This window comes from Arachis stenosperma, chromosome 5 (assembly GCF_014773155.1).
Source record: "Arachis stenosperma cultivar V10309 chromosome 5, arast.V10309.gnm1.PFL2, whole genome shotgun sequence".
Taxonomy (NCBI): domain Eukaryota; kingdom Viridiplantae; phylum Streptophyta; class Magnoliopsida; order Fabales; family Fabaceae; genus Arachis; species Arachis stenosperma.
The window spans coordinates 18,453,493-18,472,720 of record NC_080381.1 but is presented as its reverse complement, the minus strand read 5'-3'; the positions used below and the strand labels follow the sequence as shown (position 1 = coordinate 18,472,720).

At 33.8% G+C, this 19,228-nt stretch overlaps 1 protein-coding gene across 1 annotated transcript; it reads left to right on the top strand.

Annotated features, from left to right (window-relative positions):
• The first annotated feature begins 317 nt into the window (after window positions 1–317).
• Window positions 318–5,200, top strand: LOC130981867 (uncharacterized). The gene is made up of 6 exons (XM_057905604.1): window positions 318–458; window positions 659–789; window positions 2,524–2,682; window positions 3,356–3,616; window positions 4,013–4,840; window positions 4,924–5,200. The coding sequence occupies exons 2-6, from the start codon at window positions 709–711 to the stop codon at window positions 5,011–5,013; spliced, it is 1,419 nt and encodes a 472-aa protein (XP_057761587.1). The 5' UTR covers window positions 318–458; window positions 659–708; the 3' UTR covers window positions 5,014–5,200.
• The last annotated feature ends 14,028 nt before the right edge of the window (window positions 5,201–19,228 follow it).

Below are 19,228 nucleotides of genomic sequence, written 5' to 3'. Positions count from 1 at the left end.
TTATTATTATATTATTATAAATAAATTTAATTATTCTATTGTAAACAATTTATTTTTTGATAGTCGATTATTTAAAAAATGTGTGATATAAATATAATAAATGATCTTAATGTATATGTAATTTTAATATATATATATATATATATATATATAGGGATAATGGGTGGAAATGGTAATTTGGAGGGAAGAAGATAATTTAGCATTTGATTTTGCAAACAAAATCCACTCCGAACACGTGCAAGTTGCAACCCTTGGATATCTGGCGGGAAAATGTCCTTATGGTCCTTAGTCCTTCCTTAGCTCCACCTTAGCCCACTATATAATAACCCTAACTCCATTTTTCGCAAAACCAAAACTCACGGCTCTTCTCTGCTTCGCATTTCTACTGCTAACTTCTGCTGCTTCAAAATGTCACCTAATTGATCCAATCAAATTCTAGCTCCGACTCTCAAGATTAGGTCAGACTTCAGATTATTCTTCGCTTCTTTATTTTGTTTACCTTCATTTTCAGTTTCACCATTTGCTTTCGTGGAATCTAGGGTTTCGTAATTCAGTGGTATACGTCTATGTTCTTCACCAATTGAACTCGTGCCCTATTCGTACGCTTTATTTTATCTATTTGTTAGCGGTAGTTCATGGATTCACTTTCATAATTTAGGAACTGATCGTGAAATTCCGAAGCCAGAAGTAACGGATTTGTAAGTGAAAATGGACGCTACGTTTGAGGAAGAAGCTGAGCAGGCTGTTACTCTCAACGAGTACCTTGAGGAAGTTGAGGAACGTGAACTGGTTAGTCATTCTCCAAATACTTTAATACCTATGTGATGTGAGGTGTTATGTGTTTCTCATGCTTGAATTAATTCTCCGATTTTACTTGACTTTGTTTGGTTTATGTTATCACTCATCTTTATACTGTGATTACGAGCTATATGTTATATGGATTTTTTTTTATCGTTATCCTTTTTGAAAATTATATGACTGGCTCTGGGTATTATGGTATGTTTGAAACACATGGTAGCAGAGGAGGATAGTAGGTCAAACTTCTTGCTCAATTACTACAAGTCATTTTGATGGTTAAGATTTAAAAGGGAGCTGGAGCTTCATGCCCTTTATGCGCTGTAAAGGGGATTTGGGTAAAGATACAGTGAGTTTATGAAATATATTTGGGGTTGTTGGTACCGGGCACTGCTATGATAAAGAATCTTCATACTTGGCTTACTTGCCATCTAATTCAAGTAACGGTTGCCAAAATTAAATTATTGCCTTTATAATGTTAAACTGATTTAATGACGGCTACCATAAATAAATTGTTGCCTTTACGACGTTATGTTTAATATGGGTTATGTTTAATGTGAATATCTGGAATTACATTGTGTGGCTTAATAATACTTTGACTACGGTGGGGTTGCTTTTGCCGTTCTTGCGACTTACAACCTAGTGTCATTGCCTGTGGTCCTTTAACCTGTAACACTGACACATACTTGATAGCTTCAGAGCCTTGACTCGAAGGACTCAGATTAGCCGCATTTTAAGTGAATGTAAATTACTTGATAGTTATATGTGAGGACTTTGACGGTTTCATCGAGGTGCTTCATTTGGTCTGTGAAATGCTGTATATTTTATGTAACTAGAAGCACAAACTGTAGTTGAGCATGTGATATCTTATTGTAGATTAATTGATATTTATGCACTTTGGCGTAGATTGGTTTCCTAGTAAATGCTGGTTATTGTGAGTTTGTTTCATATCTGAGATGTCATGGAAATCCCAGTCTAAAGCACATACTTGGTTTTATGCTTTAAGATATTTAATAAGAAATCATAGCCTCTCTGCTGACTACTTGAGTGGATCTAAATTCTGTTCCAAATAAATAGTTTTTTGTGCTTGTTCTTTGGTTGTCATTAAGTCATTTGTGTTAATGACCTATTTATTTTGTGAACAAGTAAATTGAATGCTGAATAAGCACCAAAGATGATATAAGTGCATCCAAAATAAAATAATTTGTTTCTCAAATATCTGTTCTCATAGTGTGGATGAATTTTGACGCAGCCTTAATATCAGTGTAGAGCAGTGGCAGGTTAGGTAGAACAGTTTTTTTCCTCTCTCTCTCTCTCTCTCTCTCTCTCTCTTGGAGCTAGGCTCCAAATAACTTTCAGTCTCATTGGTAGTTTTGAAATAATGATGGAAACTCACATGCATTTATTTTCATGTGACGTTGATAGCCAAAAACAGTTAGATGACAATTTAGTCAAATTATCTAATGGTTTTCGACTATCAACTTCACATGAAAACAACTACATGTGAGTCTTCACCAACTTTTAAACATTCTATAAATTTTATTCGTGAACTGTATGTTCATTGCTTCCGCCTTCCAGTATAGTTCTATATCTTAAAAGCATGTTTTTGTTGCGCTTAAGTGCTAGTTTTATTGCTGCTTTATGTTGTTGAACTTTATTTAATAATGTTGTATATGACTTGAAAATGTTGACACTTTATGTTTTTTTTTTTTCTTTACTCATTCAAAGGAAGTTGATTTAGTTTTGGGCGGTGATGATGGCAAAGAGTGTACCTATGGCAAAGGTTATTTGAAAAGGCAGGCGATTTTCTCTTGCCTCACCTGCACTCCGGATGGGAATGCTGGAGTTTGCACTGCTTGCTCATTGTCTTGTCATGATGGCCACCAGGTAGTTCTTATGATGGAACTTAAGAGCTGAATATATTCCTCTCCTCACTGAAATAAACCTTTCATTTCATTTGTGCGGACATCAAATGGGAACTTGCCTGTTATTGTGCATCTTTGTAAATAAAGATACTAAAAGGGATGTTATTTTTTATTTATATTAGTCATGTTTATTTTATGCAGTTTCTTAAAATCCTAAGTTGTGTAGTTGTCTGATCTTTAGTCTGTCTGTGTGGGGTGCCTAATTGCATGCAAATGATGGTAAATAATACACTTTGTTTGGTAAAATCACATACTCTCTTTTATTAACAAGTTAGACACAGTGCATGTTTGGTTTTGATAATTTTAGGGGGAATAGTTTTTTGATTTTCTGTGGCAATATTTATTTGAAGTTGTATGAAGCTTTTGATTATGGACTGATATGAGCTCAAGATGAGTAAAATCCAAACACACAATTTCTTTGTTAGGTTTGAGACATTTATCTACAGTGACCCTTTTTTATGGATGATAATCTTGAATTCTAGATTATTTGGGAAATTTTTCTGTTATTGTTTGATTGAAAATGTTTTGTTACTAGGAATGGTAAATTTTCTAATGTATAATAACAGTCAAATTTTGTTTGCTTTATCAATGCTGACACTACTAACCTATGGTTTCATTATTTCTATGTTCCAAAGATTGTGGAACTATGGACAAAAAGAAACTTTAGGTGTGACTGTGGGAATTCGAAGTTTGGTGAATTTTACTGCAAGATTCTTCCAAATAAAGATGTAGAGAACACTGAGAATTCCTATAATCACAACTTCAAAGGTTCATATTGCACATGTGGTCGTCCTTATCCAGATCCAGATGTTGAAGAACAAGTAGAAATGTTACAATGCTGCCTCTGTGAGGATTGGTTTCATGAGGAGCATCTTGGACTCGAGTCTTCTGATGAGGTTTGTCTTCTTTTAACCTTTCTATATTATGTTTCTATACTTACAGTAAAAAATTAGATTTTATGCTGTCATGAATTAAATCTCCGACGTTTTCTTCTGAATTTAGTTCCAGCTTTTATTTGTACTTCAGACAACAACTTGCTGCATGCTTTTTTTGCATCCAACAATGTATGTTTAAGCTATTAGTTTTGCTTGATTGTTTGTTCCCCTTTTCTTTCTTTTCCCTATCATGTGTTTTAAATATAGTATTTCATATTGAAGCCATATAGAAATTTACACTATGAGCCCGTCAGTTCCTGATAGAGTAGAGCAAATTATATTTGTGAACTCTGATGTATTTCTTACTCATTATTTTTTGCACATTTGAGCTTCTCTCATACACTTGGTATATATCAGATTCCCAGAGACGAAGAAGGAGAGCCTCTTTATGAGGATTTCATATGTAAGCCATGCTCTGAAGTGTGTTTCTTTCTGAATCTATATCCGAAATCCATATGGGCTGTAGGAAAGCAACTAGATGCTACTGTTGAAGTTAGCAAGGACAAAGGTGTTTTGGAAGATAAGCCTTCAACTGGAAAGTCTGAAGAGCCAATGGGTGATACTTCAAATAATAGTCCTAAAGTTGTTGATGCAAAAGTTGATTCTGAATCTGTATCCGGCGGGCAGAGTATGCTTCAGGGTGGAAATTGTGATGGCAGCTTGGATTTGAACCAATGCCCAGAAAGCACATCCAATGGGAAGAGTATGCTTCAGGTTGGAGATTGTAATGATGGCCTGGATTTAAAACTGAATTTAAACCGAGGCACAGAAAACATATCTGGTGGGAAGAGTATGCTCCATGGTGGAAAGTGTATTGACAGCCTGGATCTAAACCAATGTGCAGGAAGCTCTGATATGAAAGTTGACTGTCTCCTGGGTGTTGACATTGCTGCTGCTTCCCCAATTTTACCCAGTAAAGCAATGTTTCTTTCTAAAAATTGGAGGGATGCTTTATGCAAATGCAACAAATGTATGGAGTTTTATCATCAGAAGCGGATCACTTTCCTAATTGACAAGGAAGACTCCATTGCGGAGTATGAGAGAGTGGCCAAGCAAAAGAGAGAAGCAAATATTGAGCAACAACAGGGTGCAGAGTTAAGCTTTTTTAATAAACTTGGACATGTAGAGAAAGTGGAGATCTTGAAGGGCATTCAAGAGATGAAGGATGGGCTTCGTTCTTTCCTGGTATGCTCCTTGCATTTTAGTAGGGTTGCATGGTTGTTTTGTTACAGCTAAGTTGAACCTGACTATGTTCTTTCTTATGACAGGAATCCGCAGACACATCAAAGCCAATTACAGCTGATGATGTTCATCAGTTATTTGATAACATCAAGAAGAAGCGTAGACGAGATGTATAGTAAGTTTATTTCGTCTTGGCAGTTAAAGAGCTTGCGGGTCAAAACTTTTAAGAACATGCACTTTCAGTGTTGCTTTGAATGATGGAATATTCATAAGGCCTGCATCGTTTATGATATTTAAGCTACAATGTTCTACTTTGTATGAACTTTTTTTAACCTTTCCAACTCCGACCGTATTTGGGTTCTCCTTAAAGCTAGCTTAGGTTTAACGTATATCTAATTTTATTTTATTTTGTTTATTTGTATATTTATTCGTTTTTAACGAAAGGATAGCATGCGTCATGCGATCTTGTTGACTGCTACATTTGCAATGATAATGACGCGAATGCTTATGCTGTTGCCTTGCTACAAGAAGACATGCGCTGGATAAACAGCGACCTTTGCATGTGATTACATCTAATACACACCAAAACAAGTCACGTTGCTGCATATTTTAAACATTAAAAGCCGTTTCCGTTGGTTGCTACACTGCTACAGTTGGATAATTTCATCTTCAAGTCTAAAATTGCACATTCATTCGAATTCTCACGATGGTTCGGGCTTTCGTCTTAAGTTGCATGTAATCTTGACTCATGTTTATTAGCCTTATTAAAGTATTTCTCACTTTGTTGAGCTAACTCTTAGCTAAGCGTGACCATAGTCTATATATAAAGGGGTTTCTCAAACATTGCCATTGTTAATCGTTCGTTAAAAAAAATTTTAGAATTTAAAACATTTTTCTTTATTACTTAGTTAAAGAACCAAAACGAATATTTTGTAGGTAACACTAATATTTTTATGCGTAAAGTATATTTTTTGTTCTTAAAGTTAGTTAAAATTTTTTAAAATATTCTTAAATTTTATTTTGTTTCAATTTTATTCTTGAAGTTTTTTATTTGTATCAAATATACTTCTGACAACTAAATTTAAAAAAAAAATTAAGATCAATATATCAATAATCCATAACAAGTAGGGATATGTTTAATGCAAATAAAAATTTTTTAATAAAATTTGTATTTGTTGTAGTAGTTATTTATGAGTATTGCAAAATTAATTTTAAATTAAAAACCAATAGTTATGAGTATTGCAATACTTATAAATAATTAGTACAACACTACAAATATTTTTACTTTTATTGAATTAAATTAAATTATTAATTTAAATTATAATCATCTAAATTTTAAATTAGATATTTTTATAATTTTAAAATTTAAAATTATTTGAATTAAATTGGATGAAATAGAAAAATAAAAATCAAATAAACATAGCATCAATTTAATTACACACATTTTGGTGATTAAAATATCAATTAGAACTTTGTGCATATCTTGGTACCGAGACCCTTTATGAATTGGAAAAGTATAGCTAACATATTATCTGTCAACAATAATTAATTATTATATTTTAAACACATATATAAAAAAATATATTCAAAAAATTATTTATAAAAACACTTCTATTAAATACAGCTATAAAAAAAATATTTTTATTAAACACATTTACAAAAATACTTCCATTAAACACTAAGAGTTGATAAAAATTGACAAAAATACTGTTAGTAACGTAGCCAAATTAAAATGAATTTTGGCCGTATCTCGAATATTCCGTACCTATTTAACTTTTGTAATAGAGATCAGGGTTTGAGTACCTGAAATCTGTTCATTTTTTGAAAACTCCTTAATAACTCATTTATTGAAAATTCCTTAATAACTGAGACTGTAATTTATGTATTTTTATAAATTTTATATTTATTTAATTTAAATAATAAATCCAAAATATATTTTACCTTAATTTTTTTAAATCTTGTCAAAATGATACCTACAAACTACGTTTTAGAATAATTTTTTATATATAGTTCCTTCAAATATTCGCTATATTCTTTATTCATATTCACTAAAAAAATTCTATTCTGAGGAGATTTTATAGTGAAAAATAAAACACTATTATTATTATTTTTAAGATTTTGCTTATGGAGTAGAAAGCAAAACAAATGTCCTATAGTTTGAATCAACTAAGTCTCGATGGCTGGAAATTCATTCGACGATGATGTTCATTGATTCATAAACTTGTACACCTTAATTTACGATCGGAGATCCCCGATTTGGTTGATTTGGACGTTGCATGCATGGCTGGGTTCTGCGTAATCGGAGTTATTTAACTGTGCTTTCTGGGGTGTGGTAACCAAAATATCTGGTTTAGATCTGCCTAATAATTGACTAGAACTAGATTCATCGGTGGATCGTCCCTGTCAACAACTATTTTAATTTTGGGTAGAGACAACAAGATGATTAGGTTTTGAGGATCCTATACGCGTCACGCTTAGGATTTGAGTCTTTATTGTGCATGTGCATCGACACTACTTAATTGTATTTTTCCATTATCATATATTAAACTACTAGTCATGTCTCACCTAAACTTCATATCATCATCTTAATTCGGTCATTTACTTTCACCTTTGACAAGCAGAGGCATATCATTTTTTTTTTTTGAAAAATATAATGCATAATTTAAACATTGAAAAGTATATATATATATATATATATATATATATTGCTTGGGAGAGGAAGCTACTTATAATTATAAGTAATAATGCATGGTATGTTTTTGTCCAATCTGTCACATGAGCTTTAATTACATGCTTCTTGTTTTTGTCCAATCTCACGTCAGCATGACCTCCGACTGAGGAAGTTACGTTGGATCCGCCCATCAACCCGAATATTAGGAGGGTGAATTCTATCCAAATTACATTTGATCGAATTGAACTTTACGCATTAGAATTTATTATTTTTTACTATTATTTAGCCATCAACTCAATTTTTTTAATGTATTTTTTTAGGCTAATAATTTAATATATAATAAATTTTAATCACCTTTTAGTATTTCATCGTATGAAGCTGCTATGCAAAGAGGGAATTGAATCCCATAGCTTCTACTCAGATAAAGATAGTGTTTAAAACACGAATCAATTCGAATCGTGGCATTAGCAACGATGAGATTATCACAACAGTAAATAAGTCATAATTGGAGTGACACACAATAATCCCTCTTCAATGGTGGAGCGTCAATGTGGCTATTACTGATGTAACAACCAATTTCAAAGTCTCTGCCTAATTTGCCATTTTCTTCTGTTTGCTTTTTCATTTCAACCTAGCTTTTTCATTTATCTGTTTCAATTTACAACGAATATTGGTAGCTTTCTGCTGGGGCTTCGCCTATAATCATTTCATTTTGGTCACAACGAGTCTCAAATTTATCCAATTTTCTAAGGAATGGAAATTATAGCATCGTCACAGGAGAGGGCACGTAAATTGTGCATTATTTTGACGCCGACAAATTAAACTACGAGAAATCTAATCTAATACAGCTAATTTAATTTATATATATGTACATTTATGTATTAATGTGACCTGTCTTGAAGTTAGGTAGCTAATATAGCTGAGTGGAAATGCGAAATTAAAGAAGCTTGATAATAATAATAGATTATCTTATAGCTAATGCAATCTTTGTATATTATCTATTGTATTATTGTCACGCGAAATATTACAGGTCATATATACACCGGCGAAGAATCCTTCTCTCATCTTTCCTCGAGCTAATTAATTGTTTTCTTGTAAAGATTAGTATTCTATAGGAGTTTGAGTTGAAAAATCATTCCTTTTTTGATACATAAAACAATACATAATATTTTCTCACACACACATATATACGTATGAAAAATTAAACGACATTTTCATTGAGTATTAACTTTTGAGTCACTTTGTATGAATTAAATTTTTGTAATGGCTTTGAGATTCATCACGTATATTTATTTAGTCTCTATAATTTTAATTGCATTATTAATATTTTTGAGATTAAGTTTCGGATACTATAATAATTTCTTGACTTGTTTTTCGACAATATAACTCTATAGACAAACAGAGTGATGATAGCACTCAATCAAAGCAAAAATACATAATCAAAATGTATGTAGAAACCATTTTAATTTATATGTTAGCAGCTATCAAACCAATGACATTTTGGTTTTGATTGAACATCAAAACAAACGTCATTTTCCCATTTTTTAATATGGCATAAGCATTTTTTTTGTTGAATTACTGTTGAAAAAAAAAGTAATGAATTGCTTTACTACAGAAAAAATATAGAGGAATAACACTTTTTAAATAACGTAAATAATAGGTAAAAAAAAAAGTAAATTTTAATTTTAAAAATTTAATTTTAAATTAATTAGGTTTAATCATAATAAAAGTAAAGTTAATTCTAATTTTAAAAATTAAATTTTGAATTAATTAGATTAAATCACAATTTTAAATTTTTTATATTTTTGTCATAACTGCTCTTTCGCAATTTTGTCATCGCAGCTGCTACTGTATCAACTAAGTCAGATGTTTAATTTAAAGTGGATGTTTACTTGGTATACTGTTGATATTTTATTTAATTTGCTTGATTTTAAATGTACATACTTTGCAAGATGTTCATTTTAGGGATAAGTATTGTTTTGGTCTCTCACATTGAGGGTCGGAATCGAACATGTCCCTGATATATATTTTGATTTAAAGTAATCCTTAAAGTCGTATTTGAATTTAAAATCGTCATTTTAATTTTTTTTAGACAAAAATACCCTCACCACTACCAGCACAATTACCTCCTCCACCACCATCACCACCAACACCAACACCAACACCACCACCACCACAACCACAACCACCACCACCACCACCACCACCACCATCACCACCACCACCACCACCACACCACCACCACCAACTAACCAACAAACAACAACAACACCAAACAGAAACAGAAAGTAAGAAAGTAGGAAACAACACCAAACAAAAAACAAAAACAACAAAGCAGAAGCAAGAAAGCAGAGGCAAGGCAGAGGCGGCGAGAAGGCGAGGCAGAGACGGCGAGGCGACGAGGTAGAGACGGCGAGGCAGAGGCGGCAAGGCGGCAAGGCAGAGGCGGCGAGGCAGAGGCAGAGGCGGCGATGGGACCACCACGCGATCTCCAACGGCGATCTCCAACTGCGACGGGACCACCACGGCGACGGCGGCTCCAAGCTTCGCCGCCGCTGTCCCCCTCCCCCTCTCCCCTTCCCCCCCTCCTTCTCCTCCCCCTCTCCCCTTCCCCCCACCCCCACCCCACGTCCTTTCCCCTTCCCCCCCCCCCACCCCTACCGTGCGTCCTTTCCCCCTTCCCCCTTCGCCGCCGCCGTCCCCCTCCCCCTCTCCCTTTCCCCCCACCCCCACCGCGCGTCCTTTCCCCCTTCCCCCTTCGCCGCCACCGTTCCCCTCCCCGCTTTCCCCTTCCCCCACCCCGAACCCGCGTCCCCTTCATTTTCTTCCTCTTCTTCTCCGACTTCTTCCACTTCCCCTCCTCCCTCTCTTCGCCACTGGCGCCGTGCCCCTTCCCCCCTCCCCTTCTCCCTTCCCCTTTCCCCCTTCCCCTCCTCCCTCTCTTCGCCACTGGCGCCGTGCCCCCTCCCCCTCCCCCTCCCCTTCTCCCTTCCCCTTTCCCCCTTCCCCTTTCGTATACCCTTTTTTGTCCCCCCCCCCCCACCGAATACGTTTTCTTTTATTTTTTTAAAATTTTATAATTTTTTTATTATAGGGGTAGTTTAGGAATAAATTAAAAAAATTTATTAGAAATGACGATTTTAAATTCAAATACGACTTTAAGGATGATTTTAAATCAAAATATACATCAAGGACGGATTCGATTCCGACCCTCGACGTGAGGGACTAAAACAATACTTATCCCTTCATTTTACTATATATATGGATGGTTCTTTTCACTAATATGTGGATGTTCATTATTAAACACTACTAAAAAAAAATCCCAAATTTCTTCTCCCTCCAGTATATGGTTTGAAAATAGAAACAAGTGAAATAGATACGAACTCGATAAAAAACACAAGAGACTCACGGTGGGAAAGGTGGTGGCACAGTGACAGACCGGGTAGGACTTGGCTGTTGAAGATGCGCAACAAAGAGGACGATCGGCGCTGGTTCGAGGCTACGACAGCAACCATCATAGACAGGGACGCAGCGTTGAGAAGGATGTTGGACAAAGGTACGTTAGGGCAGCAGCAGAATAGCAAAGGAGAAGGAACTTCGTTGCGATGACGGCAGCCAAATGTGACACGCTGAGAAGCTTCATGACGGTGATAGTGAGCGACATCATAAGGGAGACGGCAATGAGAGTTCGTTACAAAAATTCCGGCCGTAAAATGTTTGTAGTGAAACTAGAATTTAAAATAAATAAAAGTAAAAATAAATAAAAGTGTATAGATACCTTCTATTATTAACATTAACGGTGTTCACAACTCCATTGTCTATCTATAGCAAAATTAATTACTATAATATTGGAAACTTAATTTTCAGAGACGAGAATAATACAAATGAAATCTAAAAATTCAAATAAACGCACGAATCTCAAGAATCAGTTTATAATCTGATCCAACAAATTCATTCGTTACGTAATTTACGGTACGTAATATATACATTTTTCCGTATAAGTTGATTTGTTCAAAATGATTGATCCTTTGCAGACAAAGAATAAGTTAAATGTCTACATCACCGGCAACCCAATTGCGACCCCCATTATTGAAGCTATTAGTTCTTTAATTAAAAACAGCAACTTTTTAATTAATGACCCTAAACAAGGCGACAAATGGTAAAACAATAAGAGAGATGGGACTTTTAATTATTATTTAGTTTAGAGTAATGAGAATAATTTAGATAGAAATACGTCACTCTTTGAGCATATTATATACTAAAATAAAATATACTCCACTAGACTACTCTAATCACTAGCCATAATCAAACAAATATCCGTGAACTCTCTTCTTTTGGCTTAGATTCCACGAACCATACTCATTTCATTATTTTGTTATAGTTATAATAATAATAATTAGTGAAACAGAGCCCATTAATTGAAGTATATTTATTTATATAAATACCTATATATCTCTCTCCATTCTTCCCTCCATCCTCATTATTATTATTATAGTTTTGTTCCCCTGATTCAAATTAAAGGTCTGAAAGTCTTCACTATCTCTGGAAGAAAATTGAATCAAAGTTTGATTTAATTAGTGGTATCATTATATTATTATTAGGAGAGTGATGGGGAATTGCATGGAGACATGCACTTTGATGGAAGAAGGTGAAGAAGAAGTGAAGCAGCAGAAGCAAGGAGAAGGAGGTAAGAGAAGTGGTGGTGGAAGGGTGAAAGTAGTGTTGACAAAAGAAGAGTTGAAATGGTTGATACTTGAATTGAATGGTGAGAAAGGAGGAAGAAGAGGAGGGTTGAAGCTTGAACAAGTGCTACAACAAATTGAAAGAGCAAGACAACAACAACAAGGACCATGGAAGCCTTCTTTGGAGAGCATCTTGGAGGCCCCTGAGATGCTTGAGTTTGATACAGAGATACATACATGATCATCATCATCATCACCATTTTTCTTGCTCTATATAGTTTCTTCCATTCCTTTTTTGTACTGAGGAGTGGTGAGAGAATTACATTTTGTAAATCTTAGAGGTGACGATGAAGAGGAGTAGCTGAAGGTTAATTAGATATAATTACGAGGTACGTAAATATATATATGATGTATGATCCATGTAATCTAGCTAGGAATGAATTTTAATCTTACTTTGGTTTATGTGTTTTCGGGTGTTTGTGTTTATAATTTGAGGTAGAGTAGAGAACTAGCTAGAAATTCGTTATATTTCTTTAATTTTCTTAGCTTATTTAGATCTATTATAATGTAATAGCCAATAATAATGTAGCGTCTTAGTTAGTAATCCTTTCGGGATGTGAAAAATCCACATAGAGTAGCACTCATAAAGTGTAATTTAATTTAGATTTCTGGAGAAAAGGATATAAGATAGAAAATTTGAGTTTTATTCTGCCAGTAATAATCTAATCGTGATTTAGCGACTAAGATTTTAACGACTAATTTTATTCCATTAGTTTCTTGTAGAAAATTTTGAATGGATTATTTGAAAAGAGATCGAGGACGTGATTGCTGCTGCCATGCCAATCACCTAACTAGCAGCACTGTGCTGTCGGTCATTTAATTAATAATATGCAACACTTGTTGTTTTCTTTAATTTCTTGTGTCTTCCTTCATGTGATACAACTAAGAAGTGGCCCCAAACTCCAAAATGTCATGCAAATACCTAAATCTACAACGCCTCACCGATTACCACTTCCAAATAATAATTCAAATTATTATTTCATTTCTCATATCTAAGCTTAATTTGGTAAAATCTTATTACGGACATTTCATTTTTATATTTGATAAAAAAAATTTTATTTATTTTTATAACTTTTAAAAATTAAAAATATTTTAAAAACATTTTTTAAAATTAATTTATATTTATTAAATATAGTAAATTACCTCTTATGATATGTTTAATTATCATTGGAGGAAATAAATTAGTTTATCATAATTAATATTAATTCTTAATTTATATTAATCTAAGTTATGATAACTTAACCAATCAACTAAGCTATAATTTTTTTTACAATTTATTATAAGAATTACTAAAAAAGTTCTATTATGTGATTTATCATTTTTCTTCAAACTACACATTTATTATTTAATTCTAAAAAAAATAAAAAAAAAACAAATAAAAAAATTCAAGAAGTTTTAAAAATTTTAAAATGTTCAAAATTCTCTCCTTATAGTGCTTTCTACAAAAAGATTGAATTTTTTTCAATTGAAAGAATAAAGTATGCTTTTTTTTTAATAATTTTTTAGAATTTCATTTACAAAATTAATTAAAAAAATCACACATTATTTTCTGAAATAAAAAAAAAATTTGAGAGAATCAATTTCCCTCGATACAATTACATCACCAACACCTAGGTCCCTTTCCTCTTTTGGCTTTTGAATGAGCTCCTACTGCACAGTTGGAAGACCTCTACTGCCGTCAACTTTCTCCCAAGAAACTCTCCTTTGTAGTGAGTAGTGACATAATTTTTGATGCCACCTTTCTTAAAATCTTAAACAAACTAAGACAGTACATAAGGAGATTATTTAATACCCTTTTAATAAGAACTGATTTCTCTGTCTTAGTAAAATTTTTGCCCTTCCATCCCCTCAATCTATCTTCAGTTTTGTTAATAACTGGCTACCAACCACGTATCCATTTTCAATAAATTTGCTCCTAGCAGTATTCCCAAATAGAGGATTGGTAACTTCGCTTTACTACACCCCAGATTTTTGCATGCTCTGTATGTGCATAGTTCTAGCTTCACATAATTGGGACCGCCATAGCTCAATCCCGGCATAAGCTCAAAATCTTGTAATAATCTCTTGTAATTGACAAATGACAACTATTTAAGCATCACAAAGACAAAATACAATCATGTCATTCACAAATTACAAATGAGATCAGACAATTCTATATTAATTATCCTGTCCAACTATCAACGGCTTCGCCCTTCTCTGAAAAAACACAAGTTAGAACCTCACCTACTAGCACAAAGAGAAATAGAGCAAGAGGATCACCTTGCTACAAACCCGATTGAAGATTAAATGGCTTTGTAGGATAATCATCATTTACAAAGATTGACAGTGATGTGGTAGTAAGATATATTTGGATCCGCTTTTTCCAAAATTTACCGAATCCCATACATCGTAAGACTTTATCAACAAATCACCACCTTAATTACTCGATCATACGCATATGTATATAAAATGAAGTCAGTCAACTATTAATTATACCATTGTTCGTATATTTACTCGACGAAAACTGAAATGAAATAAATGCCAGAATAATTAATTCTCAAGCTACATGTTAACTAGGGTAGATGGAGTTCAAGCATTGTCCATTTAATGTAACAGATAAGATATACATTTTTCTATTAAAAAAATGTTTATATTATCCTTATGTATCATTTTTTTAGTATATAAGATAATATATTTTTTTACTTTCTACTGATTATTTTAATACAAAACTATAAGAAAAATGGTACACACCTCGGTCCAATTTCTTCTCCATATACGTATATGGATATTGTTTGTTCTTAACCTGCCTGACAAATAGTAGAAAAGTGGCGTGCGGAGAAATTTGTACTCGTTTCATCTTGTGAACTTATCTCTATGCTCAAGGTTTCAAATTATTCTACATGTATGTGTGTATATATATTTACAAAAATAGTCTTCATTTATAAATAAAAGACACCAAATAACTGTTAGATTTGTGATTTAGTGAGAGAAAATGATTCTTACAATATTGAAATGAATGAAGAGTAGCTAATTTATACACAAGGTAACTTACTGGTGTAGTAAAATAACGACTAACTACCTTAACAACTTCTGCAATTAACTATTTCTATAATTGATTTTTAGTAACTGACTTATCAACTGTTAAATTACAAGCGAACTTTAATATTGTCCTTCATGTTGGAGTATACAAATTGTAAGTACCTAACTTGGAGATGAGGAATGGAAACTAAGGTGTTGGAATCGCTTTTCTCAAAATGTTTGCTAACTGGTGTTTAGTTGGCACATGAACAAGTTTGATGAATCCTATCTCAACCTTTTTTCTCTAATAAAATGGTAGACTATCTCAATATGTTTGTATCTTTGATGGAATGTGGGATTCGAAGCTAATTATTGCATGGCTGAGACGTTGTCACAAAAAAACATGGCAGAGTTGATGTTGATATCAAAGAATTTGAGTAAGTTCAAAAGCCACATAACTTCACAGACAGCATTGACTATAGCTCTATATTCTACTTCAGTCAAACTTCTAAAGACTATATGTTTCTTACTTTTCTAGGTGATCAAGTAATTTCTCAAGAAGGTGCAATATCCAATTGTGAATCTTCTAGTGTCTAAATATATATAGCTTCCCCAATTTGCATCAAGAGAACTCCCTGGCCAGGTGCTGCTTTCAGGTATCTCAATACTTGGTGGACAACATTGAGATGAGGAGCTTTGGAATTAGACATGATTTGAGCAAGCTATGTTACTGCAAAAGTGATGTGAGGCCTCGAAACTGTGAGGTACATTAACCTCCTAATTAGTCTCCTATAAGCTGATGCATCCTGAAGTTTATCACCCTCTTTATCCCTAAATTTGATATTAGCTTCCATTGGAACTGAAGCTGGCTTAGAGTTCAAGAAGGGACATGGTGTATTTTCTCTAAGTTAAAGAGATCCCCTTTGCTGATTTCGCAATTTTCAAACCCAAGTAAAATCTTGAGTTTGAAGATTGATTGCAATTTTTGTTGCACTTGTTGAATTATTGTGGAATCTGTCCCTGCAATAATGATATCATCAATATATACAAGCAAAAAGATGATAGATGGCGCTGCTACCATAGAGAACAAGCAATAATCACTCTTACATTGATTAAAGCCATGTTGCTTGAGTGTAGAGCAAAATTTGCAAAACATTGTCTAGATGTTTGCTCATGATATATAGTGAATGATTCAGCTTGCAAACTAACCCTTCTTTACGATTTAGGTGCCCTAATGGAAGTTCCATGTAACTTCTTCATCGAGAAAGCATTGTTGATGTTGAGTTGGACAAAGTTCCACTTCTTAATAGCTGCGATTGATAATAGAACTCGAACGATAAAGACTTTAGCTACAGGACTATATGTATCCTTGAAGTCGATCCTAACTTCTTGTGTATAGCCTCTGGCACAAGTCTAGTTTTGTATGGTTCTAAACTACCATCAACCTTGAGTTTTGCCTAATAAACCCATCTGCAACCAATGGTTGTTTTGCCTTGTGGAAGAGGAACTAAACTCCAAGTGTTATTAGCTTCTAGAGCATCTAATTCTTCTTGAATTACTACCTCCATTCATGATGTACTACTGCCTGATGGTAAAACTAAGGTTCTAAAATGACCTTAGCTTGATTTATGGTGTCATGGTAAGTGTGATTCGATCTATGGTTACTTATATAGTTGGAGATCGGGTACGGTGATTTGGTGTTGCAAACATAGTTATTTAGGTATCATGGTGGTAGGATTGTTCTATTGGATCATCTTAGCTATGGTGAGTTAGGTTGAATTGGTGTTAGTGGTGGGTGGTAGGGTTGATCAGAAGACATGGTGTTTGTGGGGCTGAATTATGTTGAGGTGGAGTTATATTTAGGGTGACAAAATTAGGAACAGAGTGGGGTAAAACTAAGTGATCAAAGAGGTCAGAGGCAATGAAGTGTGAGGGCTTTTGGTGAAAGGCAATATGTTTTCATGAAAACTTACTGTCTTCAAGTTATATAATCTGTAATCTTTGTAGCGAATAGGATATCCTAAGAACACTCTTGGATCAGCTCTGAGGCTAAATTTTGGTCCTAAATCTGACCTTGTGGCAACATATATAAGGCATCCGAAGGCCCCGAGAGCTTGATAATTTGGTGATTTTTTGAACAAAACTTCAAATGGAGACTTCATGTTGTGTAATGAAGTTGGTGTTCTATTTATGAAGAAAGTAGTAGTGGTGACACATTCATCCCAAAAAGCCATTGGAATTTGGAATTGAAAGTATAGTGCTCGAGCCACATTTGATAAGTGTTAATGCTTTCTCTCCACCACTACATTCTGCTGAGGCTTATAAGGGCATGAAAATATTGCAACACTCATCTTTCTTGCAAAAAATTAGTGGTAGCTAGCTTCTTAGCATTATCAAACCTGAAGCACTTAATCTTACTGTATAAAACTATTTCATGTAAACTGTAGCTTTAGAAGTTAACAAGTAAATCCAAAAAAATCTAATAACATCATCTACAAGTGTTAGAAAATATCTCTTTTCATTACATAATTGAGATACGATATGTCCCCCATACATCACAATGCACAAAATCAAAAGCATGTAAAGAGAGATTGTTGTTGGATTCAAACGGAAGAGGACATATAAGACAGGTTGAAGATTCACTTTTGTGCAAATTATTTTTATTGAAAACTTTAAAACTAAAATGAGAGATTTTAGAACTTTATTGGAAGCATGTTCTAAGCGAGCATGCCATAGTTGTGACCTATCAACAGTCATTAGCCTTTAATTTATTCTCAATTGATTGGAGGGAATTGAATCTTGTAGGATGTATAAGTCATAATCCAGCTCACCCTTTTCAATAATCTTCAGTAACATGTTGCCCTAAATGGTGAAATCACAAAATCCAATGGTAATAGTAAGATATGTATTTGATAAGAAAGAAGAAACTAACAAGAAGTTTATACAAAATTTAGGAACATGTAAGACGTTTTTATTGAGGGTTATATTAGGGCTGATCAAAATAGTGCCAATTTAATGTATTTGGCTTCAAAAAATTTGCTCATTAGACAAAGAAACTGAATATTGTTGAGTTGTGTGAATGGAGTGAAAAAGGAATAAATCGCAAACAATGTGGATTGTTTCTCCACGATCTAGAATCCAATTTTATTTTAATAATTTTGATCTCTAAATTGAGATGTTGAGAACAATACCTTTTGGTGTGGCTACTTCAGTTGCTGTAGTTGAGGGTATTTCTTGAATTTTTCTGATTGTTTATTAAATTCATCAACTGCTGAATCATTGTCAAAGTGGAGTTATCTTCTTGATGATGTATAGTGTAGCTTGATTCATTCCTCTTCCTCTACTACGATTTGGAAGAAAACCATGCAATTTATAGCATTTTTTCACTGTATGACCAAGCATTCCACAGTGTGAATACATTGGTTTATCCTTCTTCACATTTTATACCAAGTGATCTATGTTTTTCTTCTTGAACCACCAAGGACAAAACTTTGTTGATAGCAGGGAGAGGCTCTATAAGCATAATTTGACCCCTAATTTGAGAAAAAAAGTCATCTAAACCCATGAAAAAGCAGTGTCACACACTCAGCCTGCAAGAAATTTTAAAGAGGTCTAGCATCTCTACAATTACAATGTTTCGAACGGTAGGAGTTTAATTCTTCCTAAAGAACTTTGATATTGGTGAAGTATTGAGACACTATCATCGCACCTTGGTGCAAATTCATCAGTTCTCTTTTAATCTCAAAGATTCTTGGTCCATTACTGTGTTGGAACCTTTCTTTGAGATCATTCCACAATTCCTCAGCTGATTCAGCATACACCACTGAAGTTGCAATTTCTTTTGACACTAAATTTAAAATTCAGGTACTTATTACTACATCATTGATGCATTGCTAATTCTCAAATTTCTCTGGATTACCCTCTAGCATAGGATCTAGATGAGGGACAATTTCAAAAACAAAACCGAGCTTTCTCTTTGTG

What these genes read in the sequence shown, in the direction of transcription:
- LOC130981867 (XM_057905604.1), top strand. Translation starts at nt 709, where the DNA reads ATGGACGCTACGTTTGAGGAAGAAGCTGAGCAGGCTGTTACTCTCAAC. An exon ending in CTTGTCATGATGGCCACCAG is followed by an intron (nt 2,683 to 3,355) that starts GTAGTTCTTATG and finishes TATGTTCCAAAG; the next exon opens with ATTGTGGAACTATGGACAAA. An exon ending in ATGGGCTTCGTTCTTTCCTG is followed by an intron (nt 4,841 to 4,923) that starts GTATGCTCCTTG and finishes TTCTTATGACAG; the next exon opens with GAATCCGCAGACACATCAAA.